General features: G+C 42.0%; 1 protein-coding gene across 1 annotated transcript in view; it reads right to left on the reverse strand.

The window, feature by feature from the left end:
* Positions 1 to 1,662: 1,662 nt before the first annotated feature.
* The window catches only part of CNGB3 (cyclic nucleotide gated channel beta 3), a 64,423-nt gene continuing 44,841 nt past the window's right edge, over positions 1,663 to 21,244 (reverse strand). Inside the window, exons 13-16 of the mRNA XM_015421424.1 lie at positions 15,825 to 15,943; positions 9,343 to 9,489; positions 3,703 to 3,877; positions 1,663 to 1,989 (exon numbers count right to left, since the gene is read on the reverse strand). Of these exons, the coding sequence (XP_015276910.1) occupies positions 1,663 to 1,989; positions 3,703 to 3,877; positions 9,343 to 9,489; positions 15,825 to 15,943 (768 nt within the window). The remainder of the gene's footprint in view (positions 1,990 to 3,702; positions 3,878 to 9,342; positions 9,490 to 15,824; positions 15,944 to 21,244) is intronic.

The raw sequence follows: 21,244 nt of genomic DNA on the forward strand, positions 1-21,244 counted from the left end.
CTTGCTAAATTTTGCAGAGTGCACTAAAGTCTCAGAACACAACAGAGCTCCTTTGTTCAGCGTATGCTTGTAAGACTACAATGTTACACAGAGCCACTTACTAGTTTAAAAGAAAATAAGAACTACTTTATTTCAGAAATACATACTGGATAGTGCAGCATAGAGACAGTGACAGTTTCTATTCCATCTAGCTAGTGATGGATGCAAATGCAGAGAGGCATTCTGCATCCATAGTGCCAAAGATGGAGAAATGTGTCCTCCTCCTTTGCGTGCATGCGTGAAGAAAAGAGAGGACATGGAAAAAAGTTGTTTTCCCTAAGAGTAGCAATCTACACATCAAAGGGTTCAGTGACAGAAGAGTAAACAGGAAGGTGCTTAGTGTCTGCCTATATCTGTAACTCCCTGGTCACTTGCTTCTTGGAGGCTGAGGCATCTGGTTCTTCCAACAATCAGAAGGTGGTGGGTGACTACAGAAAGCCAGTACAGAAAACTAGACATTGAAATCTTGTCCAGCAACTGAAGCCACATCTTAGATAGAGAACCATCGTGTAGTGGTTAGAATGTTGGACTAGGATGGAGGAGATTCAGGTTGGAATTTCCACTCTGCCGTGGAAGCTCACTGGATGACCTTGGGCTAGTCACACACTCTCAGCCTAACCTACCTCCCAGGGAAGTTGTGAGAATAAATGGGAGAAGAAGAGAATTATGGAGGCTATTTTGGACCCCAACTGGGGGAAAAGGCAGGGAATAAATGAAATAATATGTAATACCAATCAAAGAGAGGAGGAAAAGCTGTAAGACAGAGAACTAAAAGGGGAAAGAACTATTAGTTAATGCAGGCATAAAGCAAGTATTTAGGGTTGAAGTGCAATGTAACCTTGAGCTCTTAAATGAATGCATGAATATTTTTGATTAGTTAATGAAGTTCCATCAGTATACGTGGTACAGAAACAGGTTCCTACCCCCAAGGAGCTGCATTCAAAGTACAGCATTTCAATGTCGGATCATCAGGACACGAAATATGGAGATTCTGCTGGAAACAAGGCTGCAGCAAACCACAACCTGCTCTTGCAGTTTTCATCAGTGTCCTGTACATAATCAGAATGGTGTCTATTCTGTTCTTAAAGCAAATAGAAATTCCATGATGAAAAACATTGATTTCTGCATTAGAAATTCTTAATTTGGTTAATTAATTCTGCATTTTTGCATGATTTCTTCTGCTAGTTGTGGGGTGAGATGCAGTGCTTATGGCCACCCTTGAAAATATTCTAGCTGCCCACTTCTCTAGCTATGAAAGGGCAGTTGATGTCCGAAGTGGGGCCAGGAGATCTTTCAGAATTACAACTGAACTCCAGAATACAGAGATAATTTCCCTTGGAGAAAATGACTGCTTTGGAGGGTGTGTATGGCATTCTTCTGCCCCACTGAAGTCCTTCCCCAAACCCTTCGCTCCCCAGGCTCTACCACCAAATCTGTAGGAATTTCCCAAACTGGAGTATGTAACCCTTAGCTTTGGAGATTTCTCTGGGAGTCACGTATGCATTTTCAAGCATTTGAGCTAGAAATGTGCGTTTTAAAAACCAAACTCAAATTCTGAGTAAGCTGAATGGTGGTTCACTAGCTACAGCCTGGAGTATAACCCCTTGTAAAAAGATCTGTTGTTTAATCTTGCGGCTTCACTTTTACTTCAACAGTGAGAATCTCTCCCTCTCCAATTGTGGTCGAAGGAGACATGGTAATGATCAGGGACTCATTAGTGATTCCTCTGAGCAAAGGCGACTTCTGAGGTGATGAGGACTGGCCTTTCATATCTGGCTCGACTTGTGCATCATCCTCAGGAACTTGTGCTGCATCTTCCTCTAGCTTGGTTTGGAGTGCAGCTTTTTCTTCTTTTTCTTTTTGTTCTTTTTCTTTTTGTTCTTTTTCTTCCTTTTCTTTTTGTTCCCTTTCTTCCCTTTCTTTTCTTTCCTTTTCTTCTCTTTCTTTCCGCTCTTCTGCTTCCTGAAACAAAAGCAATTAAATATTAATATTCCTTTTCATTTTGTTTTTATTTTACTTCTTTTTCTCTCCTTACTTGTTCTTACTATTCCTTCTTCTCCTGAAACAGAAACAAAGTGTTACTCAGTAATGATGCCTGTGAGGAAATCGAGGCTTCAGAGCTCTGATCATAGGATGGTTGCTAAGCATTATTATTATTTATTATTATTTATTTAATTTATACCCTGCCCCATCCCATGAGTGGCATGGCCTGACAATTGGCAGGAGATGAGGAAGTTGGGAACTTAAAGGTAGGAGGGGGTGATCAATGATATGACATAACTTCTAATTCAACTGGGAAGTTATGTCATTCCACTGTAGTGATGTTCTAACATTTGCACAGAACTCTGTGGTTTATCTATCGAGTTTGGGGTGAATGCTAGAGCATGATGTCACTTCCAGGTCAGGCCAAAAGCTGAATCATTGTTTTGGGGATGTCAATCATGACCCCCCCATTTTACTGGCAGGAGATCTATAGAGCAGGACAATGGCATGCCTAGACCACAGTAAAAAAGGATGATGCGACCTACCAAGCACAGCCAATAAGCAACACATAGTCACTTCAATGTGGCATGGACATTATAATGGAGTCTCAGGTTATACTGATATTTATGGAGGTTGCACAAACAAATTCAGAATATGCCAGAGACTAATTCTCACTGAAAAGGCCCCCAGGGGATAAGACAAGGCTACTTCTCTAGTGGTCTCTATGTGCTGTGGTTCCCACCTCTGTTTTTCCTGATGCCCATATGTTTCTGCCCCAAAGGATCTCTTCCCTGCAGTAAAAGACCAATCCTGGCTTTTCTCCACCTCATTGGAACTGGAGGTAATCATAAGAGGTTTCACTGTGGACCTGCAGATCGCACCAATTCAGAAATAGCTCCCTTCATAGATGAATGTTTAGCTTAAAACCTTCCATCATATTCTGTGTTCCCTCCTGGAAGCTGCTTTGTGATTAGGCTCACACAGTAGCCATTTTGAGGTGATGTCTCCTATGTTTTCTCAACATTTCTTAGCTCAGTATTCACTAGGGTTGCCAGGTCCCTACCTTCTGCTGACGGGGGGACGGATGTTCCTTCCTGGGATCTACCATAGAGTTTTTGGCCAAATGCTAGAGCGTCATCTGGTGATGTGCCCAGTGTGATGGCATCACCTCCAGGTGGCATCATCGTGGCAGGCACTTTGGACGCTGAAGAGCTCTTCGGGGGTAGGGTTCCCCCCGCTGGCAGCCAACCGGCGGGCGGATCAGAGGGGCGGAAATCGGGGGGAAACCCACTCCCATCAGGGGGATGGCAACCCTAGTTTTCAACCCCCCTTTTTAATTAGTTCTTGTCTCCATCCGTCATTGTGAAAAAATGTGAGAACTGTCTTATCTGACTTCAAAGATGCTGTGTTTGTATTTTGGTATTTAATGTTTTTATGATGTGACTTTATATTTTAGTAGATGTTGGAAGCCCTTCTGACAGCCTTCTGAGAACTGAGGAGTAACATTTTAAAAAGTATTATCTATATATGGCACCTCCTATTAAGCTTTACCAAACAGTATTTCATTGCCCTTTCATCTGTTTACAGGACTGAAGTTCCTTACTGTTGGCTGGCCATTGATATTTGCCACCCTCAGGTCCTGCTCATCTGTTTCCTACTCCAAATTGTTCTCTACTGTACCTGCGCCTCTTGTTCTCTCTTCATCTTGATAAGCATGGCAAGGCCACTTCGTCCTTTCCCACCAAGCAGTGCTTTGAACATCTTTGGTGTTTCTTCGTACTTCTTTTCGAGCAGGGCGAAACCTTTTGCTGGTTCAGGTGGTCCTGCAGGTTTGCCCTTCTGCCTCAAGAGCACTCTAGATCACAAGAACAGAAAGGGAAAAACTAGCAACTTGGAGAAGTGTTAAAACTTCTGGAACACCCATATCTTGTTGTAATAGTTCTTTCTGCCTCTGTTAACCTTTCTGAGCCCTGATTCCAGCCAGACACAGCCCTTCCTGCTACTTTTGTTGGGGATTCAGCCTTCCTTTCAAATGAATGCTGTGCCTGGATCTCAGCCTCTGTTTCTATGAGAAATGACCTTGTGGTGCTCATATATAGTAAATTCATTTTCTGTCCCAAGTCACTAGGATTTAGTGCACTAGGATAGACATGCCTATCCAGTCAGGCTTTCTCCTTTGAATTCAAAACAGTAACTATCCTATGCAACGTTGCTTTGTTAATAGCTGTTCAAATTTAGAGGATATATTACAATTCCTTACAGGAGGGTTATTGCATAATGGGTGGGTAAATGTGGCTGAATCCATTCTGGGAATAATCTGGAAAAACAAAATCAATTTCCTATCAAATTAAGAAAAGATTAAAAATTAATCCAGACTTTGTCTGGATCAGGCTGTTGAAATTGACTCCTGGAAATCTGTAGTAGCTGCTTTCACCATTGAAGCAGCACGCAGTCTTGTTGAAGCACTGGGAAAGCATTGATGGGTATTGGAATCCAATAGTGCTTCTTCCTCAGGAGGATAAAAGCTATCCAGAAATTTTAACTCCTGAAGGATGAACACTGAAGATGTTCTGATGTACAAATGTTAAACATTGGAAGAAGTCCTTGAAGTTGGATGATCTAGCAAAAGCCATGTAATCACTCTTTGTTATAAAATATATTTTATTTGTTTTTTAAAAATTCAGCTTGCCTATCCAATTTAGGGTCCCCAAGACTGCAGACAATCAAAAACATTCAAACAAGCTTAAAGATACACCTATAACAATAAAAAATAATTAAAACAATGAAATGCAGGAACACATAGATACGTGAATGGGAAGAAAGGTTAGTGAGAGTCAGTGCGAGAATACCAAATAAAACAAAGATTTTCACTCACTGGTAGAAGACAATAGAATTTACATCTTCCTTTATACGTCAGACCAATTATGAAATGTATCTTTAAATATTGGAATTTGGGAAATACATGCTGTGATGTAGGCATAATATGCCATTTTATTTGCACATTTCTTTGTTTGAAACTATATTTACTGTATCAGTAAATCAGTCCTGAGTTGTCCCTCCTCTAAAATTACTCTCAGCCTGATAGACATTTGGAGAACAAGAAACCCACAGAAAAAGGATTATACATTCTTCTCAACAAGATTTAAATCATGGTCACGCATAGACATGATGTGGTTAAATATAGAACAGGCAAGAGATCTAATTGAAGTGAAAATACTACCGAATACCTTCGCCGATCATAACCCAATGTGGTTGGCGCTTCAAACTGGGGTTAAAAGTACAAGATGGAGACTGAATGTGGGGTTATTACAAGATAGAACTTTTTTGGAAAAACTCAAAAAAGAAGTTAAAGAATTTATTAAAATAAATAGAACAGAAGATGTAACCTTGAATACAGTCTGGGATACTCTAAAAGCTTATTTGAGGGGGCTGTTTACAACCCAAGATATTTGGAAGAGAAAACAGAAAAATGAAAAATATAAAAACCTAACAGAACGTTTAAAAATAGAAGAAGGGAAGCTAAAAAAAGATGGAAATCTAGAAGATATAAGAATAAGAATAAAATTAATTCAACACCAAGTGAATATGTTACTGACACAAGAGATAGCAAAAAAAAATAGAATATGCAAAGGCATATTATTTTGAATCTGCAAATAAACCAACGAGATGGTTAGCTTACAGATTAAGAAAGGAAAATGAGAAAAGAACTATTTCTGCATTAAAAAATGAAAACGGGAACTTAGAACATATGAATGAGAAACTGAAAGAAATAGTGGAAAAGTTCTGCACAAATTTGTATAGTCAAAAAATAGAGGATAAGAGAGAATGCCATGAGTATCTCAAGAAACACAACTTAGGACATTTTTCTGAAGATCAGAAAAAATTGTTAAATGAAAAAATAACAATGTGTGAAATTATGGAAGCGCTTAATAAACAAAAGAAGAAAAAGGCGCCAGGAGCAGATGGTCTAACAGCAGAAGTGTACCAAAAATTAGAAGAAGAAATAACGCCATTATTTAAAGACATGGTTCAAAATATTGCAAAGACAGCTAACATCCCACAATCATGGAATGAGGCTTTAATCACACTAATCCCTAAACCAAATTTGGAAGGATGTGAAATTAAAAACTACAGACCAATTTCGTTATTGAATGTAGATTCAATGTAGATTACAAGATCGATGCCGCAATATTAGCCGACAGATTTAAAAAGGAAATTTCCCAAATTATCCACCAAGATCAATCAGGCTTTCTCCGGAAAAGGCAAATAAAACGAAACATAAGAACAATAATTGATGTTATAGAATATTATGAATATCACCCAGGAGAAAAAATGGCATTAATGTTTCTTGATGCGGAGAAAGCCTTTGATAATGTGAACTGGGATTTTTTAAAACAAAAATTAACTATTTGGAACTGCGGAAATGATTTTTATAATATGATAGAGGCCATATAAGGAGCAGTGGGCTAAGGTTATAGTCAATGGAGAACTTACATGGAAGATCCCTATAGAAAAAGGGACGAGACAAGGATGTCCTCTATCTCCATTGCTATTCATATTTGGACTAGAGACTTTAAATGAAATAGTAAGAAATGATAATGAAATTAAAGGACTGAAGATTAAAGGAGAACAATTCAAACTACAAGCATTTGCGGATGATTTGGCTTATATCTTGGAAGATCCGAAATCATCGATTAAAAATTTACTAAAAAGGATAAGGGAATATGGAGAAGTAGCGGGACTGAAAATGAATATAACCAAAACAAAATTGCTGACGAAGAACTGCAATAAGGAAGAGATAGAAGAGATTCAAAAAAATACCAGTATAGAAATCGCCAAAAAAATCAAATACCTAGGTATAAATATTACAAGCAACAATAACAACCTATATGAAAATAATTACAAGGTTACTATAGAAGGCATTAAAAAAGATTTGTTAAAATGGCAAGACTTACAAATATCATTTATGGGAAGAATATCAACCATAAAAATGAATGTTTTACCGCACATATTATTTCTAGCGCAATGCATCCCAATACTTAAAAATAATAAATTCTTTGACGAACTAAACAAGTTGATAAGAAAATTCTTATGGCAAGGGAAAAAGGCCAGAATAAAGTTGAAACTTTTGAGAAAAAAAAAAACTAGAGGTGGTCTTACTCTCCCAGCTTCATTGGGATGGATAAAAGATTGGGTATTGCTGAATGACAAAAGAATATTAAAATTAGAAGGTTACAATCTACACATGGGCTGGCATGCCTATGTGTGGTATGAAAAAGATAAAATATATTAAAAAATTTCAAATCACACGATAAGGGGCCCATTAATGCAAATATGGTATAAAATAAAAAGAAAATACTATAAAAAAATCCCAAAATGGGTATCCCCTCTGGAGGCTTTTATATTCCCAAACTTATTAGATGAGAATAAAAATAGAACATATCAAGCCCTAACAGATGAAAAAAACCAACTAAAAACATGGCAAGATATCCGAGCGATGAACTTAAATCTTACGATATGGGAAGAGAACCAACTAATTTCAAGATTTACAAAAGATTAAAAAATGGATTTTTATACTACAGAAATAGAATTCGATAAGAGATGGCTGAAAAATAAGGAAAAATCAATACAAAAAATTTATAACTTCCTATTAGAAGATGAAATACTGGAGGACTGGAAAAAACCTACAATGATAAAATGGGAAAAAGATCTAGGGCGGAATATAGATAAGAAGGAATGGGGAAAAACATGGAAGTCAATTAAATTTCTGAGAGCAATATCCTACAGGGAAAATATAATAAAAATGATATATAGATGGCATTGGACGCCAGACAGGTTACAAGATGATGCTGTTAAAGTGCTGCACTCAATTTGCCAGCAAATTTGGAAAACGCACCAGTAGCCACAGGATTGGAAAAGTTCAGTATACATTCCAATCCCAAAGAAGGGCAATGCCAAGGAATATTCAAACTATCGCACAATTGCACTCATATCACACGCTAGCAAGGTCATGCTCAAGATCCTACAAGGTAGGCTTCAACAGTACGTAGCAGTCCCTGACTTGCCTCTGCCTTGCCTCGACCAGGGCCAGGGCTTTTTCTGTCCTGGCCCCTGCCTGGTAGAACATGCTCCCAATCGAGATCAGAGCCCTGTGGGATCTGTTGCAATTCCGCAGGGCCTGTAAAATGGAGCTGTTCTGCCAGGCCTTTGGTTTATTTATTTATTTATTTATTTATTTATTTATTTATTTATCGTACTTATACCCCACCCTCCCCAGTGGGCTCAGGGCGGCTTACAGAGGCAAGAACAACTTGGTTGAGGCGGTGGATGTCAAATAACATCGACCTTCCCTGCTTTAAATGCCCCATGGTACTATTTACATCTCAGGCACAAGGAGCAGCACCAATTTCAATCAGAATGATTCATCCCCCTTCTCCTAGCATAAGCTTACTCTGTGTTGGACTGTAATCACTCGTCACTGCTATCATTAGGAATGTTAGATTAGTTACTCAATTCAATTTTATTCAGTTTTATTATATTCAATTGAATTGAACTGATTAGTTACTCTAATTTTACTTATGTTAACTATCAATGTTTTAATTGGTTTATTGCTCTGGTATTTATGTATTGTTTTATAATATGATGTAAGCTGCCCTGAGCTCGTTCGCTGGGTAGGATGGGATAAAAATCCCCAAAATAAAATAAAATAAATAATTTTAAATAAATTTGTAGCCCAATTCAGCAATAAGCATCTCTCCCTTATAATAATTGAATAGTGGGCACCAACGTTCTAAAACTGGCCCCTTTAGTGTTAGGCCGGAAGAACTGCCACTCAGAAGACATTGGCTGGGTTGACTGGCTGCTTTGTGCAGTCCCGCCCAGTGTTCCAAGGTCATTTGCATATGGAAGCTGATTGGACCTCCCTCCATTCCACATCTCAAACTCACCCCCCCCCCGCAAGGCAGTTGGCATTTTCAGTTGCATAACATACCTCATAGGGGAGAGGAGAATGATGTAAGCTGCTCTGCTGCCAATCTCCAGGTGAGGGCTACAGATCACTCACAATTACAACTGTTCTTCAGGTAGCAGAGATCAGTTCCTCTGGAGAGAACAGTGGACTCTGTCATTATACCCTGCTGAGGTCACCACAGCAAATTGACACTGTTTGCCCAAAGCCAGAGCACTGCCCCAGAGCCTCTTTCTAGATCTCGTTGTATTGCTTTCACAACGGGCTTTACTGCTAGTATAAATATAAGAAGCAAACATTATTTCTTTACACACCAGAAGAGATAATGCAGCCAGAAAAATGGACATACTTACTTTCCCTTCTTCCTCAAGAGTCTTTCAGACTCAGGATAGTGCACCATGATTTCACTGAGATCCTTCTTGTCGAGAATAAAAAGGTTGGCAAATCCATGGGCCACCACATTAGCAGTTCGTCGATTTCCTCCACCAGCTGCTAACAGGCTGAAACAAAAACAAATATTTTTCTTAGTTCAAAGTTATGAAAGCCGTAGGTGGTTTAGTTAGGTTAACTGGCAATGTATCCCAAGTTGAGTTTTTAGTACCTTGGACCTTCCTATCCTGTTTTCTGTGGCTGTGGTAAATGTGTGTTCCCCAAACACTTTCTGACAATTATAGATGCATGTATTATCTTTATTTGTACCCCGTCTTTCTCTCCAAAGGGGACCCAAAGTTGCTTCCATCATTCTCCTCTCCTCCATTTTATACTCACAACAACCCTGTGAAGTAGGTCAGGCTGAGACATTGTGATTGGCCCAAGGTCACCCAATGAGCTTACATGGCATGAATGGAGATTCGAACCTGGGTTTCCCAGATACTAGCCTGGCACTCAAGTCTTTACCACACTGGCTCTCCAGATATTGAACAGGCTACTGTACATTTATCACCCTGTATTCTTCTCTGTTCCTTGCATGACCTATGGTATTCATCAGTATCCCTTTTGAAGTACAGGGGTAGTAGAAAGTGTCGACTTATTGCACTGCAATCTACATGGATTGTGTATGCATCCAAATAATGACATTGTGCACCAGCCAAAGTTAAGCACAGTCCCCTGCCTTTGGGCTGGATAATGTCCATTGTTTATGCCATAAAGAGTGCCCTGTCCTTAAAAGCATTTCAAAGTTGATAAAACTTCAGAAACCTGCAGAGGAGAACAGAAATGATTGGCTGCCTCATTGCCTGTTCATAGGAGACCATGTTATTCATAGCATGCCAGCTGTGCTTAATTCAGCCTGTATTTCAAGATAATAAACTTTCCTTATTTAAACCTTGGAATGAAATGCTGTAATTCTGTCTGCATGGCTCTTTTTTGTTTTGTTTTCAGAACTGAAATATGAGAATGTGGAGAGGGGGATGGAACACATCCACATACCTGTTTGTGAAGTCAAAACCAGCTTTGGATAATATTTTAAGCCACCAAGAGATTAATGAAGTATTGGACAGAAGCACAGTATATGTATTTTTGCATTAAAAACAACAATTTTGTTAATCTAACCTAAACAAGCACGACAGAATCAAAACCCTGATATAAATGCAGACCATGGTAGCAATTCACCACGAGAGCTCCAAATCCAGTATGAGCAGCCCCTGGTTCCACAGATGTTTTCCCATAGAAAATCTAGAAATCCGTTGATGGTATTATAGTCAGTAGCATCGGAGGTAGACAGGCAGACCACATAGATAAGGTGGTAAGACACTTCTTCCACTGCCCCCCCACCCATGTGATGAGGAACATATCATCTGAGCCTTGACTGTGAAGAGGAAATGTTTGTATAAGGACAATGCAAGTTGAATATGTGAATAGGTGTGCATGTGAGAATGAAACAAGATGGACTGAACATACAGAATCCAAAAGCAACTGCAAACTCTCTCTGCAGAAGGCTGGTTTATAAAAGCCACAAATAATGGTATGCATGTAACTGTCCACACAGTTTCTCTAATAGGATGGCATATCTGTCTGCAGAAGAGGCGGTGGCAATTTGTACTCCCAAATACAGAATCTCCACTCTCCCCATGCCTTCCCTAGAGGTCAGCAGGCTCCCAGGAACAAAATTTCTTGGCAACTTAGTGGAATGCATCTCTACTCCTTACAAATTTTTATTAGGCAGCTTCCAATAATAAAAGTTTCATGATAACATAAAATATATGAGGAAGAGGGACAAATGTAAATAAAAACAATATACAAAGAACGTTTATGGGTAATAAACAGAACTTTGAATTGTGCCTGCAAAGCAGCCTACAAAGACCTTTGAACACTGGTGGGATATAGCCCCTGTAATTCTCACCTCCTAGTAGTCTAGCTGCCCCCATTGTAAACCAGAGGATGTTTTCAAACTGTCTTCAAAGGCAGTCCCATATGTCACACTTTGCAGCAATCCAACTGAAATGTAATGGCAGCATCTGTGGCCAAATTGAGTCTATCAAGGAAAGGACACAGCTGGCAAACTAACCCAAGCTGTTTAAAGGTGCTAAAGGAGATCTGCTCCTCCATCTGCAGCCTTGGATCTGAAAGCACCTCCAAGCTGCAGGATTCTCTTTGGAGGAGGAGGTGCGACTCAGTCCTGGAAGACTCTCAAATCCTTGATTGACATCAACCAATAGAACCTGGTCTTGTATGGACTGAGGCTCATTTTATTGGTCCTCATCCAGCCTCTTACTGCTTCCAGGCACCAGATCAGGGCATCTGCAGCATTTCCTGACCCAGTTAAAAAGGAGAAACAGTTCTGGGGTCATCTGCAATTACTCACACACACACACACACACACCCCGGGTCCAGAACTGTGAATGATCACTTCCAGGGGTCATGTCGTAGAAAAAGAGGTGCAGGAGCTCATTAGCATAACTCATTAGCATAACTTATTTGCATATGCCACACCCCGTGGCATCACCAGAAGTGTGTCAGAAGGCAACACCCACCACTCAGGCTCCACTGGACTGTTTTGGATTGCTAGCTATTGGGGGGGGGGAACATGCAGATCTCACAGAGGAGGGAGAGCTTGTACCTGAATAAAACTTGGTCTTAAAGGGGGGGGGGATGCGCAGATCTGCCCTCACAGAGGAGGGAGAGCTTATACCTGAAGGCAGGCCAGGGGGGGGGCTCTGCAACTTACCTGGCTGCTTCTTGCTCCTCGTGGCCCAACTGAGGGCTGCTGGGATCAGGGGGTGGGGCTTGTTGCATGTGCCCACCCCCTGGGCTCCTTACTACCGGAGCTCCGCTCCTGTGCGCTCCCACAGGAAATGATCCCCTGATCACTTCTGACACTTTCATGTAGATGCTAAACAGCTACACTGGTGAACTTGGAGAATTACACAGGAGACCACTTGTACATATAAGAGCTTGGATGCTAGGTAAACTGGTCTAAAAAGTCGCTAGTGTGCTTCACGTTAGACATGTATGTTTTTCCATTCTCCTGCCCCTTTGAATGAGACATTCCCCATTCTAAAGCACTGCTGCGCAAAATGTATACAATACTCAATTCTGGCAGGGGCTGGGTTGTAGCCCTAGCTCTTCACACTGAATCCTACCAGAGGAAGAAAAGAACTGTGCAGGATCCAGGTGCTCATACACTGCATATGATAAAGTGGAGCCCAGTTCTCTTGCAGCTGCTATTCTGCTATTGTTAATCTTCGGCTGGCATCTCTAATCTGCCTTTGGAAAACAGGTGAATAAACTCTGTGCCAGGTTTAAATTTATCCTCTGCTTGCTGCTCCCAATTCAAATATGCCAACTTCCTTCACACACAAAGAAAATATCTCCCAACAGTCCACAGTTAGGCAGTTAACAAACATCGTATCTAAAGTTTCTGAAACACAAAGAGCACAGAACTATTAGAGATCTGCCTGGAAAAGCACTGTTGCAGTGACTGGGTGCCTAAAAGCCCATAAAAAAGCTCCAATCAGTCCTGTATTGAAATTCTGAAGAAACCAGAGACCTGCGAGATCAGACCAAGAATTCATTTAATCTAGCATCTTGTTTTTCACAGTGATGAGCCAGATATCCTAGAAAACCCACAAGCAGAGCATAAAGCCAGTTTGGTGTAGTGGTTAAGTGCGCGGACTCTAAACTGGGAGAACCGGGTTTGATTCCCCACTCCAATTGCACCTGGCTGGATGACCTTGGGCAAGCCATAGTTCTGGCAGAGCTGTTCTTGAAAAAGAGTAGTTTCTATCAAGAGCTCTCTCAGCCCCACTCACATCACAGGGTGTCTATTGTGGGGAGGGGAAGGGAAAGGAGTTTGTAAACTGCTCTGAGACACCTTTGGGTAGTGAAGGGCGGGGTATAAATCCAATCTCCTCCTCCTCCTCCTCCTCCTCCTCCTCTTCTGATGTTAACCTCTGTAACCAGTATTCCATGCCATCTATATATGTAATACCGAAGTAGCCCCCTATGTGCGGATATCTAAATCAGCACAAAGGGGGCACTTGGGGGGGAGGGAGAGTTTTGTGCACACGTGGGGCAGTCCCCAGGTGTGCACAAAAATCTAAAAAGTTTTTAAAAAATCGGGGGATACTTAAATCCCCCCAAAAGTGAAACTGCGTCCCCTGCGCATGCGCAGGGAACGCAGCGGATGTGGGGAGCAATCCTCAGATATAAAATTGTAATGTGGGAAACAAATAGTAGGAATTGAGCAAAAGCTATATACCATTTCGAGACTGTTTTTTTACAGCTATCAGAGTTAGAAATAGTTTTTTTTAAGATGCTGCTAGGCTTTTTGAAAATATCAATGAATATCTAGATAAATATTGGTCTCTCACTCACAAAACCTCAGCAAGGCTGGGAGAGAAGCAAAGCATCTGTCAGCGCCATACCCCATATTTCTGGGAGCATGGAGTTGCTGTCAGATTTGTTTGCACCTGTCATGTGATGTTGTGGTTAGACTGTCAGACTAGGATGCAGGAGACTCATGTTCAAATTCCCATTCTGCCATGGATTATCCTGGGCCAGTCACTCTCTCAACCTAACCTAGCTCACGGTGTTGTTGTTGTTAGGATAAAATGGAAGCGGGGAGAATGATGTTGCAAGCCACTTTGGGTCCTCATTGGGGAGAAAAGGGAGGCATAAATATCTAAATAAAATAGGTGGTGCTATTTGTAGGAATGGAAGAGGTTCCTATTCAAGTTTTTGCAGATCACTGGATATATGAATTGGCCTCAGGCAAAGTCAAGCTACAGAATGTTGCAGAGTTAACGAGACAAGAATGGGAGAGCACACCATGCACCAATACATTAATAACAACAACAATAATAGCAAACTTTATTTTTTTATGTTAATATAATGTGGTCTATGAAAAACATTCTGTCCCCCCCGTGAGTATCGCGGGTCGCCTTACTTGTACTGCTTCTAAACCTGAATTTTTTAGGGTGGGAAACTTACATGCATTAGTATCCATGACAATGTACACATCACCCTTCTGTGCATTGACTGAACTCATGGAAAGGTTGAGTAGGCATGAGTGTGCTGGCCCTGTCCCAAGTGATCCCAGGTCATCTGCTTAGTGCAAATGAAGTACCTGCTCTGCACTTATGTTCCCTCCCCATGTGCTGGGACACTGTTTCCTGAATGTTGTCCGGCATAGAGAGGGACTATACATGTGGATACTTCCTCTATATATACTTGTCGTGCTCATGAGCCAGTGATCACATGAAGGTGGGGCCAGTGCATTCATACCTGATCTCCCTCTCAGCATGTTCAGTCAATGTGTAGAGGGGTGGTGTGTTCAAGGCTTCGGAGTATGCTGGACTCCTGGGCATGGGCAACCTGAGCATCCAAGTGCCTTTTTCATAAGAATGGCCCAGATTACTAAATTAATTACTAAAATCTTGATAATTGGCAGATGACTACAAGAACTAATTCCACTGAAAATACTGTACTGTAAATGGCTTTGGACTATATGAAAGTTTTACTGCGTTGATTAATCCGTGGTGACATTCACACACACAGAGAGAGACACACACAAATACATCATCACCCTTAATACCATGGCTAACAAACGATACGTGGCCCAAACCCAAGTGTCATGGAAGCGGATTTGGGGAGCAATCCTCAGATATAAAATTGTAATGTGGGAAACAAATAGTAGGAATTGAGCAAAAGCTATATAGCATTTTGAGACTTTTTTTACAGCTATCAGAGCTAGAAATAGTTTTTTTTTAAAGATGCTGCTAGGCTTTTTGAAAACATCAATGGATATCTAGATAAATATTGGTCTCTCACTCACAAAACCTCAGCAAGGCTGGGAGAGAAGCAAAGCATCTGTCAGCGCCATACCCCCTATTTCTGGGAGCATGGAGTTGCTGTCAGGTTTGTTTGCACCTGTCATGTGATGTTGTGGTTAGACTGTCAGACTAGGATGCAGGAGACTCATGTTCAAATCCCCATTCTGCCATGGATTATCCTGGGCCAGTCACTCTCTCAACCTAACCTAGCTCACGGTGTTGTTGTTGTTAGGATAAAATGGAAGCGGGGAGAATGATGTTGCAAGCCACTTTGGGTCCTCATTGGGGAGAAAAGGGAGGCATAAATATCTAAATAAAATAGGTGGTGCTATTTGTAGGAATGGAAGAGGTTCCTATTCAAGTTTTTGCAGATCACTGGATATATGAATTGGCCTCAGGCAAAGTCAAGCTACAGAATGTTGCAGAGTTAACGAGACAAGAATGGGAGAGCACACCATGCACCAATACATTAATAACAACAACAATAATAGCAAACTTTATTTTTTTATGTTAATATAATGTGGTCTATGAAAAACATTCTGTCCAAAACAATGGAAGGATACCTGATCTCGCCAAATACAGCGCCTGCTTTCAAGGTGACCAGGACCTTGGTTCCATCAGGACCTCCAAGAACTTGAACTTCACCTTGCTTGATAATGTACATTTCTCTACCAATTTCTCCCTAGACACAAATGCACAGGAGGAAAAACACTGGAGGTTACATGATGATGATGATGATGAAGATGCCTTCTGTCTGAGAATGACTAGTTGCTAAATCTTTGTTTTAAAAATAGCTGATTTTTCCACCTCCTGAACTTGTTCCAATACATTTCCCACTCTGTCTCTTTGGCATGACAACATTGCCATTTGAATAGTTCATCAAGATTGCAACTTGACATGGTCTTGCTCAACCCTCTTTGTAGCACACCTTCCTCAGTGCTTAGGGTTGCCAGGTCCATCCTGGCAACTGGCAGGGGATGGCGGGGGAATTACTAGGAGCAGGAAGGAGGCTCAGGTGATATCACCAGAAACAGGGTGACATTATTGCTGGCACACACAGGAAGTGACATCACGCTGTGACATTGCAATGATGCTCTGGTATTTGGACAAGAACTCTATAGTAAAAATGGCTTCTACCATAGAGTTTTACTAAATACTACAGTGTCGCTCAGACATTGGCTTCTACCATAGAGTTTTACTAAATACTACAATGTCGCTCAGACATTGCCGGCGTGATGATGTCGGTTCCTGTGCACTCCAGAAGTAACGTTGCCTATGATGATGATGATGAAGATGAAGATGCTTTCTGTCTGAGAATGACTAGTTGCTAAAACTTTTGTTTTAAAAATAGCTGATTTTCCCACCTCCTGAACTTGTTCCAATACATTTTCCACTCTGCCTGTTTGGCATGACAACATTGCCATTTGAATAGTTCATCAAGATTGCAACGTGACATGGTCTTGCTCAACCCTCTTTGTAGCACACCTTCCTCAGTGCTTAGGGTTGCCAGGTCCATCCTGGCAACTGGCAGGGGATGGCGGGGGAATTACTAGGAGCAGGAAGGAGGCTCAGGTGATATCACCAGAAACAGGGTGACATTATTGCTGGCACACACAGGAAGTGACATCACGCTGTGACATTGCAATGATGCTCTGGTATTTGGACAAGAACTCTATGGTAAAAATGGCTTCTACCATAGAGTTTTTCTAAATACTACAGTGTTGCTCAGACATTGCCGGCGTGATGATGTCAGTTCCTGTGCACTCCAGAAGTAACGTTGCCACATTGCCATCGATGTCACCTGGGCCTTCCTCTTTCTCCTGGTAAGTTCTCCTGCTGGTCAGCTGATTGGAATCAGGGGGCGTGGCCTGGCAGCAGGGAACCCACCTCGACTGGGGGGCTGGCAATCCTATCAATACTACTTGACCTTATTGCATTTCATCCTTATAGTAATGCTGTAGACATAACAGCAGAACAGTCCAGTAGCACCTTAGAGATCCCCAAAATCTTGTTGGTCTCTAGGTGCTACAGGACTTGAATCACTGAGGGGGAACTTGTATCTAGCAGTTCCAAGTCTAGCAGTCTGGTCTCCTTGTGATTTGACTTGCATTTTCACTGGGTTCTTCCAGAGACTGCTTCTTTAGCTGCAGCCTATGTGGTAAAGTGTGACTGAATATTCAGGCACTATTGGAGACTGGCCAAGGAGATGGGGAGAGCTTTGTGCTTATCAGCAGGGGTGCAAAAATGTTTGCAAACTTTAGGAGCCAGAAGGAAGGCAGTGAGAGAGATAAAGGGCACCAGTAGGGGAAGAGCATATGAATAGCTGAAGAAGAGAAGAGATTGGATTTATACTCCGCCCTTCTCTACCCAAAGGAGTCTCAGAGCAGCTTACAATCCCTTTCCCTTCCCCTCCCCACAACAGACACCCTGTGAGGTAGGTGGGGCTGAGAGGGATTGAGAGAACAGCTCTGAGAGAATTTGTGACTGACCCAAGGTTACACCAGCAGCTGCATGTGGAGGAGTGGGGAATCAAACCCAGTTCTCACAGGTTAGAGTCCACGCTCTTAACCACTGCACCAAACTGGCTCTCTACACTACACTACACCAAGCTGTTTGTTCTTAGTGCTTTCTGGTGACGTCCACTGCCCATGAAGTGCCAGGGTTTAAGCCTGAATAGTGTTGCTAACTTTTGATTTTAAAAAAAATGGTTACTTTATAGACCTAAGGCCATGATGCCTTGTATGGACATGGGCTCATCCCAATAGCTAGAATAAGCACTGCCAGACTTTGACTCAAACTGGCAGACTGACATCTCAGGACCGTCAGCTGACCCACATACTCAATAAAGTTTCTTCTTGAAATTATTGCACATGTACATTGGAGATGGGACAGCAATAATCTGGCACTAAAACCTCAGCTATACTTCTGTTTAGTATGTAATTAATTTCTATGTTATTTTTAATTTTTTTGCATGTGGTAATACAGGAGACCAAGTCTTCCTGTCGGTGGGGAATGTATCCCTTTTGGTTTTACCATGGAGTTTTGGCCAAGTGTTAAAGCATCACCTCAAGCTGACATCACCGCTGGTTGGGCTGGGAGTGACACTGTGGGATGCTGGAACTGGTAGGCCCCTTCCCCACAAAAATTTAGCCCAGGCAAATATCTCTGCAAAGCCACATTCTGTGACTATACCCATTCACTATGGTTCCATTCCTATTGATGTCAAAAAGTACTAAAGGTCCCATCAGGCCATAGCTTGACATCAGCAGGCCCAACCCCATTTGTCATGGGTCAGCCAGGGCTCAGCAACAGTGAGGACTCATCAGAGGAGGAGGGGCCCTGCATAGACAGTCCAGAGTTGACAGAAGCTGACCAGCAGGAAAATGACGTGCAGGTTGGTTTAGAATCACCTCCACCCTCCAGCTCTAATTCAGCAGGCGAAGCCAGTTAGCCATTCCCAGCCCTCCAGAATCACCGACACCTTTGAAAGACCACAGAAGAAGGCTAAGAACAGAGTCACAGGCTCAGAGGCAAGGTGCACGTCTCTCTTGGTTCAATGCCAGCTGCCTGTTGATAGTGAAGAAGATGAGTCTTTACAGGATTGTTCCTGAGAAGCTGGCTGTTTGTGTGACGTTTAGGCATGTGGCTATTAAGTCTCCCAAGAGATGCTTTTGGGTGTGGATACAATGTGTAGGTTAGATGCTGAACTGCCAACACTGCCTTGATTGATTACTGGAAAACCTGACCTCGGATAGAACAACCCTGGACTTCAGAGACCCCCTTTGGCCTTGTTATCATTAAGAAGCAGCAAGAGATGCTGTAATATGATACCAGAAGCCATCAAGCCAGTACACCATTTGTCTTAGGGTTCAGGATATGCTGGGTATCAGGCACCCTTAGCTGACATTCCTATGTCATCGTGCCACCACTTACACTATGGTGAGTAGCTACAGAGGAACCCTAGCTGCCTGGTTACCACAGCCTCCGGCTTGGCTTCCAGATACTCTTCATGCCATTGTCATTACATATCTTCTAGAACAAGGCCTAGTACAAGTTCTAGAGCTGTGTTCTGGGAAGCTCTAGCTCAAATTCAGCCTCCAGGGAAGGAGGACTGCGCTAGTCAATAACCAAATAAACAACTTTCACGTGGTAGGACAGGAGAAAGGAGAAAGATTGTCGACAAGTTTGTATCAGCTAAACAGCATCTGTGCAGTGCTTGTTTTCCTCTTCCTACAGGAATGAAAAGTGGGGCCAGAATTGTGAGCCTTTGGACACAAGCTGGACGGCAAGAGTCAAGGGGCCCTGACTCTCAGCCGGAGGTTCACAGTCAAAGGGTCTGTATGAGACAGGGTCCATCAGGACCAGTCCAGGATGTATCTCTTTTCCATTTGTGTGTTTTATTGTGTCATATGTTGAAATTGCTTGTATTTGGTATTCCTTCTTTGAGCCATTTTGGGTCACTGCTGGGAGAAAAGTGGCATACCAATGTGATAGAATAAAGTTAAAATAGTAAAAAAAGAAAAAAAGTAGTATGCCTTCTGCACCCCTTGAAAGAAACTGCAAACTTTTAACCTCCATAGAGCTCCTTCTTACTGCGATAGTAAACCCTCTCCCAAGACACAGGGCTTCAATTGGAAGTGTCTCCTCACTCACCTTGCCTCACCCATTCTCCAAAACAAATGGAGAAGCAGCAACCCAAACAAATGAAACATTGCACATTCAAAAGTAAATCAGCATTTTAATTATTTTTCCTAATGATCATTTGCATAATTTCCAAGGGAAAAATCAAGAATAATCAACCAGCCAAAGCATCTGCTGTTTCTTGCATATTTACCAGCTCATTTGTGACCTGATTAGCATCCAAATGAAGTCAATTATACCTGGACAAACAGGACAGAAATGTCTGCGCTGATGATATATATACCCACATCACAGTAATGTTGTATACTATAAAAAGGAGGCATAAAACTGGAACACAGTCCTTATTTATAGAACTATTACCATTTAGCAGGCTGAATGTTCTTGTTTCCAGTGGATCGGGATTAACACTGAACTTCAAACAAGAATTTAAATTGCTTCTCAATCTCAAACCCATTCCAGTTCTATTTTTTTCTTGGGCAGGTAGCCTTTAATAGAGAGGTCATGATCCTAAAAAATCCACTCTTGATGTTTTCTATTACACCCCGCACCCCGATTATTTGTTAAACCATGGAAGTAGTTTTTAAACTCTTTTTCTTCCAAGGAATATTTTCCACATGACTTAGAATCAGGGGTCATTTCGTAGAAAAAGAGCTAGGGGAACTCATTAGCATAACTCATTAGCATATGCCACACCCCCTGACATCTGGGGCCCGGCGGTGGACCTGCAAGGCCAGCGGGAGTTCGAGGAAGCCCCGCCAAGGCCCTCCCTGGCCCCAGGCAGGCAGGGGTGGGGAGAGGTGGGGAGGAAGCAACTTACCCTCCCTCTTCTCCTGCCTCCTCCTGGCTGAATGAGGGCTGGAAGCGGGGTGGCCGGAAGCAGGGGGCGGGGCTTTGTCATGTGCCCCGCCCCCCTGCACCTCACCCGGGGGAACTGCGTTCCCCTGCGTTCCCCCCCGAAATGACCTCTGCTTAGAATAATAGAATGTTAGAGTTGGAAAGGACCTTGCACTCTGCAGGTCCACAAAATTTGTACCACAAAATTTTGTACCACAAAATTCACATGCACTGGAGAAGATTTTGGAGAATTGTCTGGGATACATAGTCTACCTGAATAGTCCAGGCCTATTGCATTTCAGAGCTAAACTTGATTTAATGGGGCAGCCACTGCTTACTTAAGACACTTCTTATTCTGGGCCACAGACTGTCGACCACAGTAGCTGTCCACCCCCTCCCCTTATAATAGTACTGGTCACCACTGGGAATGAGCAGGACATTTTTGTACTTTCTTCAGAATGGCTTGTTTCTGGGGGATTTTTTCTCCTGCTCCATTGTTATGTATTGG

This window comes from Gekko japonicus, unplaced genomic scaffold, assembly GCF_001447785.1.
Source record: "Gekko japonicus isolate JY-2015 unplaced genomic scaffold, Gekko_japonicus_V1.1 scaffold766, whole genome shotgun sequence".
In the NCBI taxonomy this organism is placed as follows: Eukaryota; Metazoa; Chordata; class Lepidosauria; order Squamata; family Gekkonidae; genus Gekko; species Gekko japonicus.